Raw genomic sequence first — 13,419 nt, 5'->3', positions numbered from 1 at the left:
GATGCAATCAACTTTTGCAACCAAGTAAGTCCACTATTGCTAAAAACTGTATTTCTTGTGGACATTTAACAGGGTATGAGAAAACAATGATCCTGACCAAAGCAACACCTTTCGGGACTCCATTGTTAAAGAATCCCTACGAGTCCACCTAGTGGAAAATTTGATGAACTGTGACAGCAATTAGCACTTAGACAGTGCGTGAAACTCCAACATCTCCATGATTTGCTCTAATCGAAGATGACAGAGTGAATCAATGGCTACAGTGATCGGTAAACCAGAGGACAGCTGAGTTCTGCAGTGTCACTAGCGAGAGGACTGCAATCGGGAAATGTGGTCTGTTTGTCAACTTGATTTTGACGCATGAACAGAATAGCCGCAGCATGCCATATATTGTGGATTGGAGGACATCTTGTCAGTCTTTGATGGCTCACATAAGGATAACTGGCAGGTGCCCAGTCAAAATGTCGTGGGATGTACTGAATGGCAACCAGCTGCAAGCCTGAAATTTGTTTAAACATTCAATTCAGTAGGAAAATTTTAAAATTTTCAACATGAATGGGCTCAAGAGGAATTTATAGTACTAACTGTTGGCTTTCACTAGTCACATAATGCTAAGAGCTACTGATTTCACTTCATGGAGTGCATTTTAAATTCCAATTCCCCCCCCCCCCCCCCCCCTAGACAAATTATACTTTTAATTTTTGTTGCATAAGAGAAACAAAATATTGTCTCATTCCCACTACAGCTGTAGTTTCTTTTACGGCACCAAGTTTAATTTTCTTTCCAGTAAATTTTTAAAGTTCTTGTGTGACAACTGTTTCCATATACTGCTGATACATCCATCTTTTACCTTCTTCTGCCTATAAATATACAAATTAAAGTCATCTGATGTGGTTTATGTCTGTATATTTGGGCTAATCTCAGGAACAACTTCAGAATTCCGATATGATTTTCACTAACAGACTGATTTCAGAGGAAGATTCGTGTGTATAATTTATAAACATTTTGTGCAAACTGGCTGAACTATGATGAATTAAAGTCCACTACTACTGTGAAAATTATGTCATTGTCATCCAGTGCTGAATGGCATAAATGCTAGGAATAACATAAAGCTACACGACTGCAGCACCAGGCCAGCAAAAACTACTGTTACCTGGAGGCAGTGCGAGCTTCTGCTACCAAGAGTCAGCGCAGGTTACCAATACTGGGAGGCCAGTGCAGCTTCCTACTGACTTCCAAATTGACCCGTAATGCAGGACGTATCAGATATTAAGCTGATAAGAGCAGTTTTAATGACCGTTACACCAGACAAGTTGTCCAGCTGTAGATACTTGGAGTTACCTATGTCAAGCCAGTATGGGTCACTAGTTTATTCACAACTGCACATCACAATCTCCACTTGCACTATTTAGCTAAAGTGCATTTTTTATATTAGTTTTGATTTCTTTGAGATACATATTTTACTTTAAGTTCATATTGTTTATCAATGTATCCACTACAGCTGTACGGCTTTTAAATGAGACACTCAACCTGTTTTCTTTCAAAGTAGCTTATATTTGAAGCTGTGTACAACAGTCTCCAGCTTCAATTTATTTATGACAAATATTTTTCTAGGTAGGAATACCAAAAATGTAGGAAAAGACAGGTTGTTACTTCCCCCCCCCCCCCCCCCCCCAGACACACACAAAAGCAATCACACCTCATGCACACACAGCTGCCAACGCCAGCTTCTCTGGCCAGAATGCATAGAGATGCTGGAGTTGGCGGGCGTGTGTGCTTGAGATGGGCTTGCTTTTGTGTGTGTGTGTGTGTGTGTGTGTGTGTGTGTGTGTGTGTGTGTGTGTGTGTGCGGGCACGCGTGTGTGTGTGTGTGCGCCTCTTTTACTGATGTAGGCCGAGACCAATAGCTTTATGTGAGCGTCTTTTAATTGTGCCTGTCTGCAGTTTGATGTGTGTTCTTTACGGTAAGTAGCAATCTGTCTTTTCCTACATTGTTGATATTCCTACCTGGAGTTTCCATGTTTGAAATATTTTTCTAGTTCACACTGTGTATTGTGATCTCCATTACGGCTGCATTTTTTTTTTGTTTTTTTGTTTTTTTGTTTTACGCCACTAAATTTGTTTCCTTGCAACAAATAGTTGTTCTCTATGTCAAGTCCTTTTTGGTTTACTAATAAAAACTACATCTGTGTAGCACAGTCTTTACTTGAGTTATATACATTTCTTCCCAATTCTAGCTATAATTTACTTATGATCAATATTTTTTTAGTTCAAACTGTGAGTCATGATGTCCATTACAGCTGCAGAACTTGTTTTTATGACACTCAATGTGCATTTACTTCCAAGAAACATTTATCTTATTTATATATATTTGATCATAATATTTGCAATTGAACTATTTTTTCCCAGTGTAGTAAATTTTCAACAATATGATGCCTTAGTTGCTGTGTTGTTTTCCATATCTGTCATATGTTCTTTTTGAGTGCTCTACCCTATTCAACAAATTTACTAAAATACTAACAAAGAGATAGAGGGGCTGGCCAGTACTTACCTCAGCTAAGTACAGCCGATAGATAAACATAAAACAGAACCGAAAATTTACGTTCCTAGCTTTCGGAACAAATGTTCCTTCATCGGGGAGGAGAGAGGGGAAGAAAGGGAAGAAGGGAAAGGAGATTCAGTTACTCACAACCCAGGTTATGAAGCAACAGGGAAAGGAAAATAGGGAGGGTAGCAAGGATGGAGGCATGGTTGTCAGAGGGAAGCCAAAGATATTCTACTGTAAGTACTGTGCCAGCTTCAAACCAAAGAGGATGCATACAGAAGTAAAGAGGTATATAGTATAAAGATAAACACAACTACGTAGGATGAAAAGATGTGTGAATGGCTAAAGAGGAAAGGAAAAGAGGAGAAGACTGAAGAGTGAATGGAAGTGAGGTTGTTTAATGTAGGTTCAGTCCAGGGGGATAGCGGGATGAAAGGATGTGTTGGAGTGCAAGTTCCCATCTCCGCAGTTCAGAGGGACTGGTGTTGGGTGGGAGAAGCCAAATGGCACATACGGTGTAGCAGGTTCCTAGGTCCCTAGAATTATGCTGGAGGGCATGCTCCGCTACTGGGTATTGGGCATCTCCTAGGCAGACAGTTCGTCTGTGTCCGTTCATGCGCTCAGCCAGTTTAGTTGTTGTCATGCCGATGTAAAAGGCTGTGCAGTGCAGGCATGTCAGTTGATAAATGACATGTGTAGTTTCACAGGTAGCCCTGCCTTGAATTGTGTATGTTTTACCAGTAGCGGGGCTGAAGTAGGTGGTTGTGGGGCCAGCTGCAAACTTGAGTTCCATGCCACACACCACCTGAAAAAACTATCCACAGTGCTAGTGCAACACCTAAGAAGTGGGGTCCCTCTCCCTATCCCTCACAAACACCAACCACAACAGAACCTTCAACAAACCCCCCTCATAGCCAACAAACCTAGCCTAGCCACCCTACTCAATCTCCCCATCCCAGCACATACCCCACACAGACCAAATCTCAACTATAACCACAGTCAAATCCCACATATCACCAGTCCCAATCTGTCCTAAACCTCTCATCCAGATCCCTCTCTCCTCCAGAGACATCTGTTCTATCAAAAGGCTTAACCTTTAGCCCCACACCTAAATTCAACCACACTGCCCTGGTTAAAGATCTCCTCTCATTCACCTGGAACCTCAACTGGAAATATCACTTCACTACCCAAACACAGCCCCCAAATACTAGACCCAGTGTTGAACCCTGTCTAGAACAGTTCCGACTGCCTTCTCAAAGGGATCCTCCTCCCCTCCCCCAAAACCATCCCTTGCAGACATTTCAGGAATTCCTCACATCCAGTGTTGCCTCCCAGTCCTCCTTGAAGAACATCCCGACAACCCCCAACATCACCCCAGCTGAATCCCGTGCCATTAAGGAGCTGAAAATAGACCGCTCTATTGTCATCCTCCCGGCGGATAAAGGCTCCACAACTGTCGTACTTGACCGTGTGGAGTATGTGGCAGAAGGACTGCGTCAACTCTCCGACACCTCAACCTACAAAGCTGTTACCCAGGACCCCATTCCCTCCATCCAGACTGAGCTGCAAAAAATCCTAAAAATCCAAAGTCCCTCACAAGGCCTCACAACGGCTTCCATAGACTTACTCACTCCACCTGAGCCATGTACCCCTACCTTCTACCTATTACCCAAAATCCACAAAGAGAACCATCCTGGCCGTCCCATTGTAGCAGGCTTCAAAGCCCCAACTGAACGTATCTCAGCTCTGGTAGACCAGCACCTACAACCTATCACCCGCAGACTCCCATCCTACATCAAAGACACAAACCACTTCCTAGAACGCCTCAAATCCATTCCCACTCCTCTCCCACCTGAAACCTTTCTTGTCACCATAGATGCTACATCCCTTTACACAAACATCCCACATACCCATGGTCTCTCTGCCCTTGAGCACTACCTCTCCCAACGCCCACCCGAAGATCTTCCAAAAACCTCGTTCCTTATCACACTTACAAACTTCATCCTCACCCATAATTACTTCACTTTTGAAGGCCAGACCTACAAACAAATCAGGGGAACGGCCATGGGAACCAGGATGGCTCCGTCCTATGCCAACCTCTTCATGGGCCGCTTGGAGGAGGCTTTCCTGAAGACCCAACAGCTGCTTCCCCTGGCCTGGTTTATAGATGACATCTTTGTGGTCCGGACTCATGGTGAAGAAACACTCCTTAATTTCCTCCATAACCTCAACTCCTTTTCGAATCTGAATTTCACCTGGTCCTTCTCCAAAACCCAAGCCACCTTCCTGGATGTTGACCTTCATCTTGTTGAAGCTCACATCCACACCTCTGTCCATATCAAACCCACAAACAAACAACAGTACCTTCACTTTGATAGCTGCCATCCTTTCCACAGCAAACGCTCCCTTCCCTACAGCCTAGGTATTCGTGGCAAACGTATCTGCTCCAGTGACGAATCCCTCAACAATTACACCAATAACCTGACCAGTGCTTTCCTCTCCCGCAACTATCCTGCAGACCTTGTCCACAAACAGATTTCCCGAGCAATACATTCCTCCCCATCCAACAACAATGTTCCTACACCCAGACCACACAGAAGCATCCCCCTTGTCACCCAATATTATCCTGGCCTCGAAAACATCAACAAATTACTCCACCAGGGATATGACTTTCTCAAGTCAACCCCTGAAATGAGATCATCCCTTGACAAAATTCTCCCCGCACCACCCAGAGTTGCCTTTCGTCGCCCCCCTAACCTCCGTAACATCCTTGTTAAACCCTACAATTTCCCCAGACTACCTTCTCTACCCAGCGGTTCATACCCCTGTAACCGACCCCACTGCAAAACCTGCCCCATGCATCCCCCCACAACCACCTACTCCAGCCCCGCTACTGGTAAAACATACACAATTCAAGGCAGGGCTACCTGTGAAGCTACACATGTCATTTATCAACTGACATGCCTGCACTGCACAGCCTTTTACATCGGCATGACAACAACTAAACTGGCTGAGCGCATGAACGGACACAGACGAACTGTCCGCCTAGGAGATGCCCAATACCCAGTAGCGGAGCATGCCCTCCAGCATAATTCTAGGGACCTAGGAACCTGCTTCACCGTATGTGCCATTTGGCTTCTCCCACCCAACACCAGTCCCTCTGAACTGCGGAGATGGGAACTTGCACTCCAACACATCCTTTCATCCCGCCATCCCCCTGGACTGAACCTACATTAAACAACCTCACTTCCATTCACTCTTCAGTCTTCTCCTCTTTCCCTTTCCTCTTTAGCCATTCACACATCTTTTCATCCTACGTAGTTGTGTTTATCTTTATACTATATACCTCTTTACTTCTGTATGCATCCTCTTTGGTTTGAAGCTGGCGCAGTACTTACAGTAGAATATCTTTGGCTTCTCTCTGACAACCATGCCTCCATCCTTGCTATCCTCCCTATTTTCCTTTCCCTGTTGCTTCATAACCTGGGTTGTGAGTAACTGAATCTCCTTTCCCTTCTTCCCTTTCTTCCCCTCTCCCCTCCCCGATGAAGGAACATTTGTTCCGAAAGCTAGGAACGTAAATTTTCGGTTCTGTTTTATGTTTATCTATCGGCTGTACTTAGCTGAGGTAAGTACTGGCCAGCCCCTCTATCTCTTTGTTAGTATTTGTTTCACATCTTTATATGAGATTTTCCATTAATCATTTAAATTTACTAAAATGTATAATATACAAAATATATAATACATTAAAACAAAATATGTCATACTTTGAGTGCTGTACATACAAGACAACAATTCTGACAGTGTTAGAACCCCAACACGAACTGTCTTAAGTTTCAACAAATAACTGAACAGAGTGCTAATAAGACTTAGTAAAAACATACAAAAAGTGGCATATTTTAGGTTTACAACAACACAACTTATTTTCAATGTTGTTATGTTTTGAATCTCTTTAAGTACTTCAGTGATTTAGTCTGAGTTGGACGGCTATAAGCACATCTGAAGATGAAATTGAATAATTTCAAAACAATAATGTGAACAATATACAGTACGCCTATAAAACAGCTGACTGGATTATCCAGTAACAATCTGCTCAACACAAATGAATACTCCAAAGATTCCATACATGAATATGAATCACATCAAAACAAAGTCACCTCTGTGGTAACCAGTATTAAGAAGTAATAATATTATAACGTTGAAGATAAGGCTTCCTGCCACTTTAGTTTTTCTATTGCACTTTAATTTTAATACAGTATTAATAACAAAGCTATACCATAAGATGCTACTGATGTATCGTACCTGCTCTGGGATTTGCAAGATCCAATGATGGTGGTTTTGAGCTTGTGAAACCAAATTTCTCTAATAAGCTTTTCTGCCTCTCCATTACTTCTTCTCCCAAACCAGCTTCAATTAATGCATCTTCTTCTTTCTCTAACTCTAATTGTTCTGCCTCTTTCATTGACACTGACAAAGCCAGTGCCAACTGTAGATTTTGATCCTTAGGCACACCAGTGCCCTAAGAAACAGAAACTCAAATTAAGCTTTAGAAACACACAGAAGCAATATATACCAGTGTCATATAAAACATAATGTACAGACATCCAAAGTCATGATGCCACCAGACTGCACATCGTAACAGCAACAGTTGATATGTCACTGAAGAATCGTGTTATCTGTGTTCTTATGGTGACACAACGTGAAAGTGAAAACCATGTGTAATTGAATCTGCATCAAAACAGTTTACAGTAAAATAAGTTTTAATGGAAAAAATGACTGAAAGTTACAGTACTTGCGAAAGCCTGTTGAGTATGAGTGGACCAAGTTCAAAGCCATCGTACAATATGCATTAGATGAGTATGTGCCAAGCAAGATCGTAAGAGATGGAAAAGAGCCACCGTGGTACAACAACCGAGTTAGAAAACTGCTGTGTAAGCAAAGAGAACTTCAAAGCAAACATGTTGTTTTTGTGGTCTTCAGTCCTGAGACTGGTTTGATGCAGCTCGCCATGCTACTCTATCCTGTGCAAGCTTCTTCATCTCCCAGTACCTACTGCATCCTACATCCTTCTGAATCTGCTTAGTGTATTCATCTCTTGGTCTCCCTGTATGATTTTTACCCTCCACGCTGCCCTCCAATACTAAATTGGTGATCCCTTGATGCCTCAGAACATGTCCTACCAACCGATCCCTTCTTCTAGTCAAGTTGTGTCACAAGCTCCTCTTCTCCCCAATTCTATTCAATACCTGCTCATTAGTTACGTGATCTACCCATCCAATCTTCAGCATTATTCTGTAGCACCACATTTCCAAAGCTTCTATTCTCTTCTTGTCTAAACTATTTATCGTCCACGTTTCACTTCCATACATGGCTACACTCCATACAAATACTTTCAGAAATGGCTTCCTGACACTTAAACCTATACTTGATGTTAACAAATATCTCTTATTCAGAAACGCTTTCCTTGCCATTGCCAGTCTACATTTTATATCCTCTCTACTTCGACCATCATCAGTTATTTTGCTCCCCAAATAGCAAAACTCCTTTACTACTTTAAGTGTCTCATTTCCTAATCTAATTCCCTCAGCATCACCCGACTTAATTCGACTACATTCCATTATCCTCATTTTCCTTTTGTTGATGTTCATCTTATACCCTCCTTTCAAGACACTGTCCATTCCGTTCAGCTGCTCTTCCAAGTCCTTTGCTATCTCTGACAGAATTACAATGTCATCGGCAAACCTCAAAGTTTTTATTTCTTCTCCATGGATTTTAATACCTACTCCGAACTTTTCTTTTGTTTCCTTTATTGCTTGCTCAATATACAGATTGAATAACATCGGGGATAGGCTACAACCCTGTATCACTCCCTTCCCAACCACTGCTTCCCTATCATGCCCCTCGACTCTTATAATTGCCATCTGGTTTCTGTACAAATTGTAAATAGCCTTTCGCTCCCTGTATTTTACCCCTGTCACCTTCAGAATTTGAGAGAGAGTATTCCAGTCAACATCGTCAAAAGCTTTCTCTAAGTCTACAAATGCTAGAAACGTAGGTTTGCCTTTCCTTAATCTTTCTTCTAAGATATGTCGTAGGGTCAGTATTGCCTCACGTGTTCCAACATTTCTACGGAATTCAAACTGATCTTCCCCGAGGTCGGCTTCTATCAGTTTTTCCATTAGTCTGTAAAGAATTCACGTTAGTATTTTGCAGCTGTGACTTAGTAAACTGATAGTTCGGTAATTTTCACATCTGTCAACACCTGCTTTCTTTGGGATTGGAATTATTCTATTCTTCTTGAAGTCTGAGGGTATTTCACCTGTCTCATACATCTTGCTCACCAGATGGTAGAGTTTTGTCAGGACTGGCTCACCCAAGGATGTCAGTAGTTCTAGTGGAATGTTGTCTACTCCCGGGGCCTTGTTTCGACTCAGGTCTTTCAGTGCTCTGTCAAACTCTCTATGCAGTATCATATCTCCCATTTCATCTTCATCTACATCCTCTTCCACTTCCATAATATTGTCCTCAAGTACGTTGCCCTTGTATAGACCCTCTATATACTTCTTCCATCTTTCTGCTTTCCCTTCTTTGCTTAGAACTGGGTTTCCATCTGAGATCTTGATATTCATGCAAGTGGTTCTCCTTTCTCCAAAGGTCTCTTTAATTTTCCTGTAAGCAGTATCTATTTTACCCCTAGTGAGATAAGCCTCTACATCCTTATATTTGTCCTCTAGCCATCCCTGCTTAGCCATTTTGCACTTCTTGTCGATCTCATTTTTGAGGCGTTTGTATTCCTTTTTGCCTGCTTCATTTACTGCATTTTTATATTTTCTCCTTTCATCAATTAAATTCAATATTTCTTCTGTTACCCAAGGGTTTCTACTAGCCCACATCTTTTTACCTACTTGGTCTTCTGCTGTCTTCGCCATTTCATCTCTCAAAGCTACCCATTCTTCTTCTACTGTATTTCTTTCCTCCTTTCTTGTCAATTGTTCCCTAATGCTCTCTATGAAACTCTCTACAACCTCTGGTCCTTTCAGTTTATTCAAGTCCCATCTCCTTAAATTCCCACCTTTTTGCTGTTTCTTCAGTTTTAATCTACAGTTCATAACCAATAGATTGTGCTCAGAATCCACATCTGCCCCTGGAAATGTCTTATAATTTAAAACCTGGTTCCTAAATCTCTGTCTTACCATTATATAATCTATCTGATACTTTTTAGTATCTCCAGGGTTCTTCCATGTATACAACTTTCTTTCATGATTCTTAAACCAAGTGTTAGCTATGATTAAGTTACGCTCTGCGCAAAATTCTACCAGACAGCTTCCTCTTTCACTTCTTAGCCCCAATCCATATTCACCTACTACGTTTCCTTCTCTCCCTTTTCCTACTGACGAATTCCAGTCACCCATGACTATTAAATTTTCGTCTTCCTTCACTACCTGAATAATTTCTTTTATCTCATCATACATTTCATAAATTTCTTCGTCATCTGCAGAGCTAGTTGGCATATAAACTTGTACTACTGTAGTAGGCGTTGGCTTTGTGTCTATCTTGGCCAAAATAATGTGTTCACTATGCTGTTTGTAGTAGCTTACCCGTACTCCTATTTTTTATTCATTATTAAACCTACTCCTGCATTACCCCTATTTGATTTTGTATTTATAACCTTGTATTCACCTGACCAAAAGTCTTGTTCCTCCTGCCACCGAACTTCACTAATTCCCACTATACCTAACTTTAACCTATCCAGTTCCCTTTTTAAATTTTCTACCCTACCTGCCCAATTAAGGGATCTGACATTCCATGCTCCGATCCGTAGAACGCCAGTTTTCTTTCTCCTGGTAACGACGTCCTCTTGAGTAGTCCCCGCCCGGAGATCCGAATGGGGGACTATTTTACCTCCGCAATATTTTACCCAAGAGGACGCCATCATCATTTAATCATACAGTAAAGCTGCATGCCCTCGGGAAAAATTACGGCTGTAGTTTCCCCTTGCTTTCAGCCGTTTGCAGTACCAGAACAGAAAGGCCATTTTGGTTAGTGTTACAAGGCCAGATCAGTCAATCATCCAGACTGTTACCCCTGCAACTACTGAAAAGGCTGCTGCCCCTCTTCAGGAACCACACGTTTGTCCGGTCTCTCAACAGATACCCCTCCGTTGTGGTTGCACCTACGGTACGGCTATCTGTATCGCTGAGGCACGCAAGCCTCTCCACCAACGGCAAGGTCCATGGTTCATGGGGGGGGGGGGCGGGGGGGGGGGGGGGGGGGGGGCAGCAAACATAAACATAGCCAAAGCCTTGCAGACAAACAAAAATTACGCGAAGCGAAATGTAGTGTAGTGTGAGGAGGGCTATGCGAGAGGCGTTCAATGAATTCGAAAGTAAAGTTCTATGTACTGACTTGGCAGAAAATCCTAAGAAATTCTGGTCGTATGTCAAACTGGTAGGTGGATCAAAACAAAATGTCCAAACATTCTGTGACCAAAATGGTACTGAAATAGAGGATGACAGACAAAAGGCTGAAATACTAAATGTCTTTTTTGAAAGCTGTTTCACAGAGGAAGACTGCACTGTAGTTCCTTCTCTAGATTGTCGCACAGGTGACAAAATGGTAGATATCGAAATAGATGACAGAGGGATAGAAAAACAATTAAAATCGCTCAAAAGAGGAAAGGCCGCTGGACCTGATGGGATACCAGTTCCATTTTACACAGAGTACGCGAAGGAACTTGCCCCCCCCTTCTCGCAGCAGTGAACTGTAGGTCTCTAGAAGAGTGTAGCGTACCAAAGGATTGGAAAAGGGCACAGGTCATCCCCGTTTTCAAGAAGGGACGTCGAACAGATGTGCAGAACTATAGACCTATATCTCTAATGTCAATCAGTTGTAGAATTTTGGAACATGTATTATGTTAGAGTATAATGACTTTTCTGGAGACTAGAAATCTACTCTGTAGGAATCAGCATGGGTTTTGAAAAAGACGATCATGTGAAACCCAGCTCGTGCTATTCGTCCACGAGACTCAGAGGGCCATAGACACGGGTTCCCAGGTAGATGCCATGTTTCTTGACTTCTGCAAGGCGTTCGATACAGTTCCCCACAGTTGTTTAATGAACAAAGTAAGAGCATATGGACTGTCAGACGAATTGTGTGATTGGATTGAAGAGTTCCTAGATAACAGAACGCAGCATGTCATTCTCAATGGAGAGAAGTCTTCCGAAGTAAGAGTGATTTCAGGTGTGCTGCAGGGGAGTGTCGTACAACCGTTGTTATTCACAATATACATAAACGATCTTGTGGAGAACATCAGTAGTTCACTGAGGCTTTTTGCAGATGACGCTGTAGTCCATCAAGAGGTTTGTAACAATGGAAAACTGTACTGAAATGCAGGAGGACCTGCAACAAATTGACGCATGGTGCAGGGAATGGCAATTGAATATCAATGTAGACAAGTGTAATGTGCTGCGAATACATAGAAAGAAAGATCCTTTAACATTTAGCTACAATATAGCAGGTCAGCAACTGGAAGCAGTTAATTCCATAAATTATCTTGGAGTAGGCATTAGGAGTGATTTAAAATGGAATGATCATATAAAGTTGATCGTCGGTAAAGCAGATGCCAGACTGAGATTCACTGGAAGAATCCTAAGGAAATGCAATCCGAAAACAAAGGAAGTAGGTTAGAGTACACTTGTTCACCCACGACTTGAATATTGCTCACCAGTGGGGGATCCGTACCGGATAGGGTTGATAGAAGAGAGAGAGAAGATCCAACGGAGAGCAGCGCGCTTCATTACAGGATCATTTAGTAATCGTGAAAGCGTTACGGAGATGACAGATAAAGTCCAGTGGAAGACTCTGCAGGAGAGACGCTAGTAGCTTGGTATGGGCTTTTGTTGAAGTTTCGAGAACATATCTTCACTGAGGAGTCAAGCAGTATATTGCTCCCTCCTACGTATATCTCGCGAAGAGACCATGAGGATAAAATCAAAGAGATTAGAGCCCACACAGAGGCATACCGACAATCTTTCTTTCCACGAACAATACAAGACTGGAATAGAATGGAGAATCGATAGAGGTACTCAAAGTACCCTCCGCCACACACCATCAGGTGGCTTGCGGAGTATGGATGTAGATGTAGTTATAACTAGACCAGAGACTGCGGTATATATCCCACTGGAAGCAATCTGTCTCAAGGGCGGAGCAAGTTAGCGCAAAGAATGCACTGAAAATAGGTAGCAGCATATATGCAGCAGTAGCTGGTGAAGGAGAAATATATGTTAGTAAGACATATATGTTAGTAAGACATATATGTTAGTAAGACATGCCAAAATTTCAACAGTGCACATACTCCACGTCTAGCAGCATATTACCTGGTAGCAGCTGCAAGTTGCCTGACTAACAGCTTCCAGGAGAAACAAAAATTTGATTTTCAATATTTCACTTGATTACTGATGAAATTAAAAAATTAAATTGCCATGATAATCTATTCATAGCTCATTATGAAGTATGATACTATGCTAAAAGTTTAACACATAAGTCGACTACTATGGTTAGAAATTGTAAACAATGTAACTGACGATGCACAAATATCAGCACTTTATTCATATCCAATATTTGAAAATGAGAGCCCTTAGATGCTTCCAGCAACCTTTACACATAATTTCAAACCCTTAGGAAACTTTTTCTCACTGACCACCCTCCCCCCTCGCCCCAACACATACAAACTCTTTTGTGCCTGGTTTTTGAGGATGGTGGAGGATTGGGGGAGGGGGGGGGGGGGGGGAATGGCATGGGAGATCTGCTTGCGGACTAGATCTCGGGGGGATAGTGTCTATCTGTGAAGACCTTGGTGAGACCCTCAGCATACT

At 42.3% G+C, this 13,419-nt stretch overlaps 1 protein-coding gene across 2 annotated transcripts in view; it reads right to left on the bottom strand.

Annotated features, from left to right (window-relative positions):
• LOC126092530 (uncharacterized) overlaps positions 1-13,419 on the bottom strand; it is a 205,691-nt gene that overhangs the window by 129,171 nt on the left and 63,101 nt on the right. For both annotated transcript variants that reach the window (XM_049908158.1, XM_049908157.1), the window contains exon 4: positions 6,848-7,064. In XM_049908158.1, the coding sequence (XP_049764115.1) occupies positions 6,848-7,064 (217 nt within the window). The remainder of the gene's footprint in view (positions 1-6,847; positions 7,065-13,419) is intronic.

This window comes from Schistocerca cancellata, chromosome 7, assembly GCF_023864275.1.
Source record: "Schistocerca cancellata isolate TAMUIC-IGC-003103 chromosome 7, iqSchCanc2.1, whole genome shotgun sequence".
In the NCBI taxonomy this organism is placed as follows: domain Eukaryota; kingdom Metazoa; phylum Arthropoda; class Insecta; order Orthoptera; family Acrididae; genus Schistocerca; species Schistocerca cancellata.
This window is presented reverse-complemented; position numbering and strand designations above follow the sequence as displayed.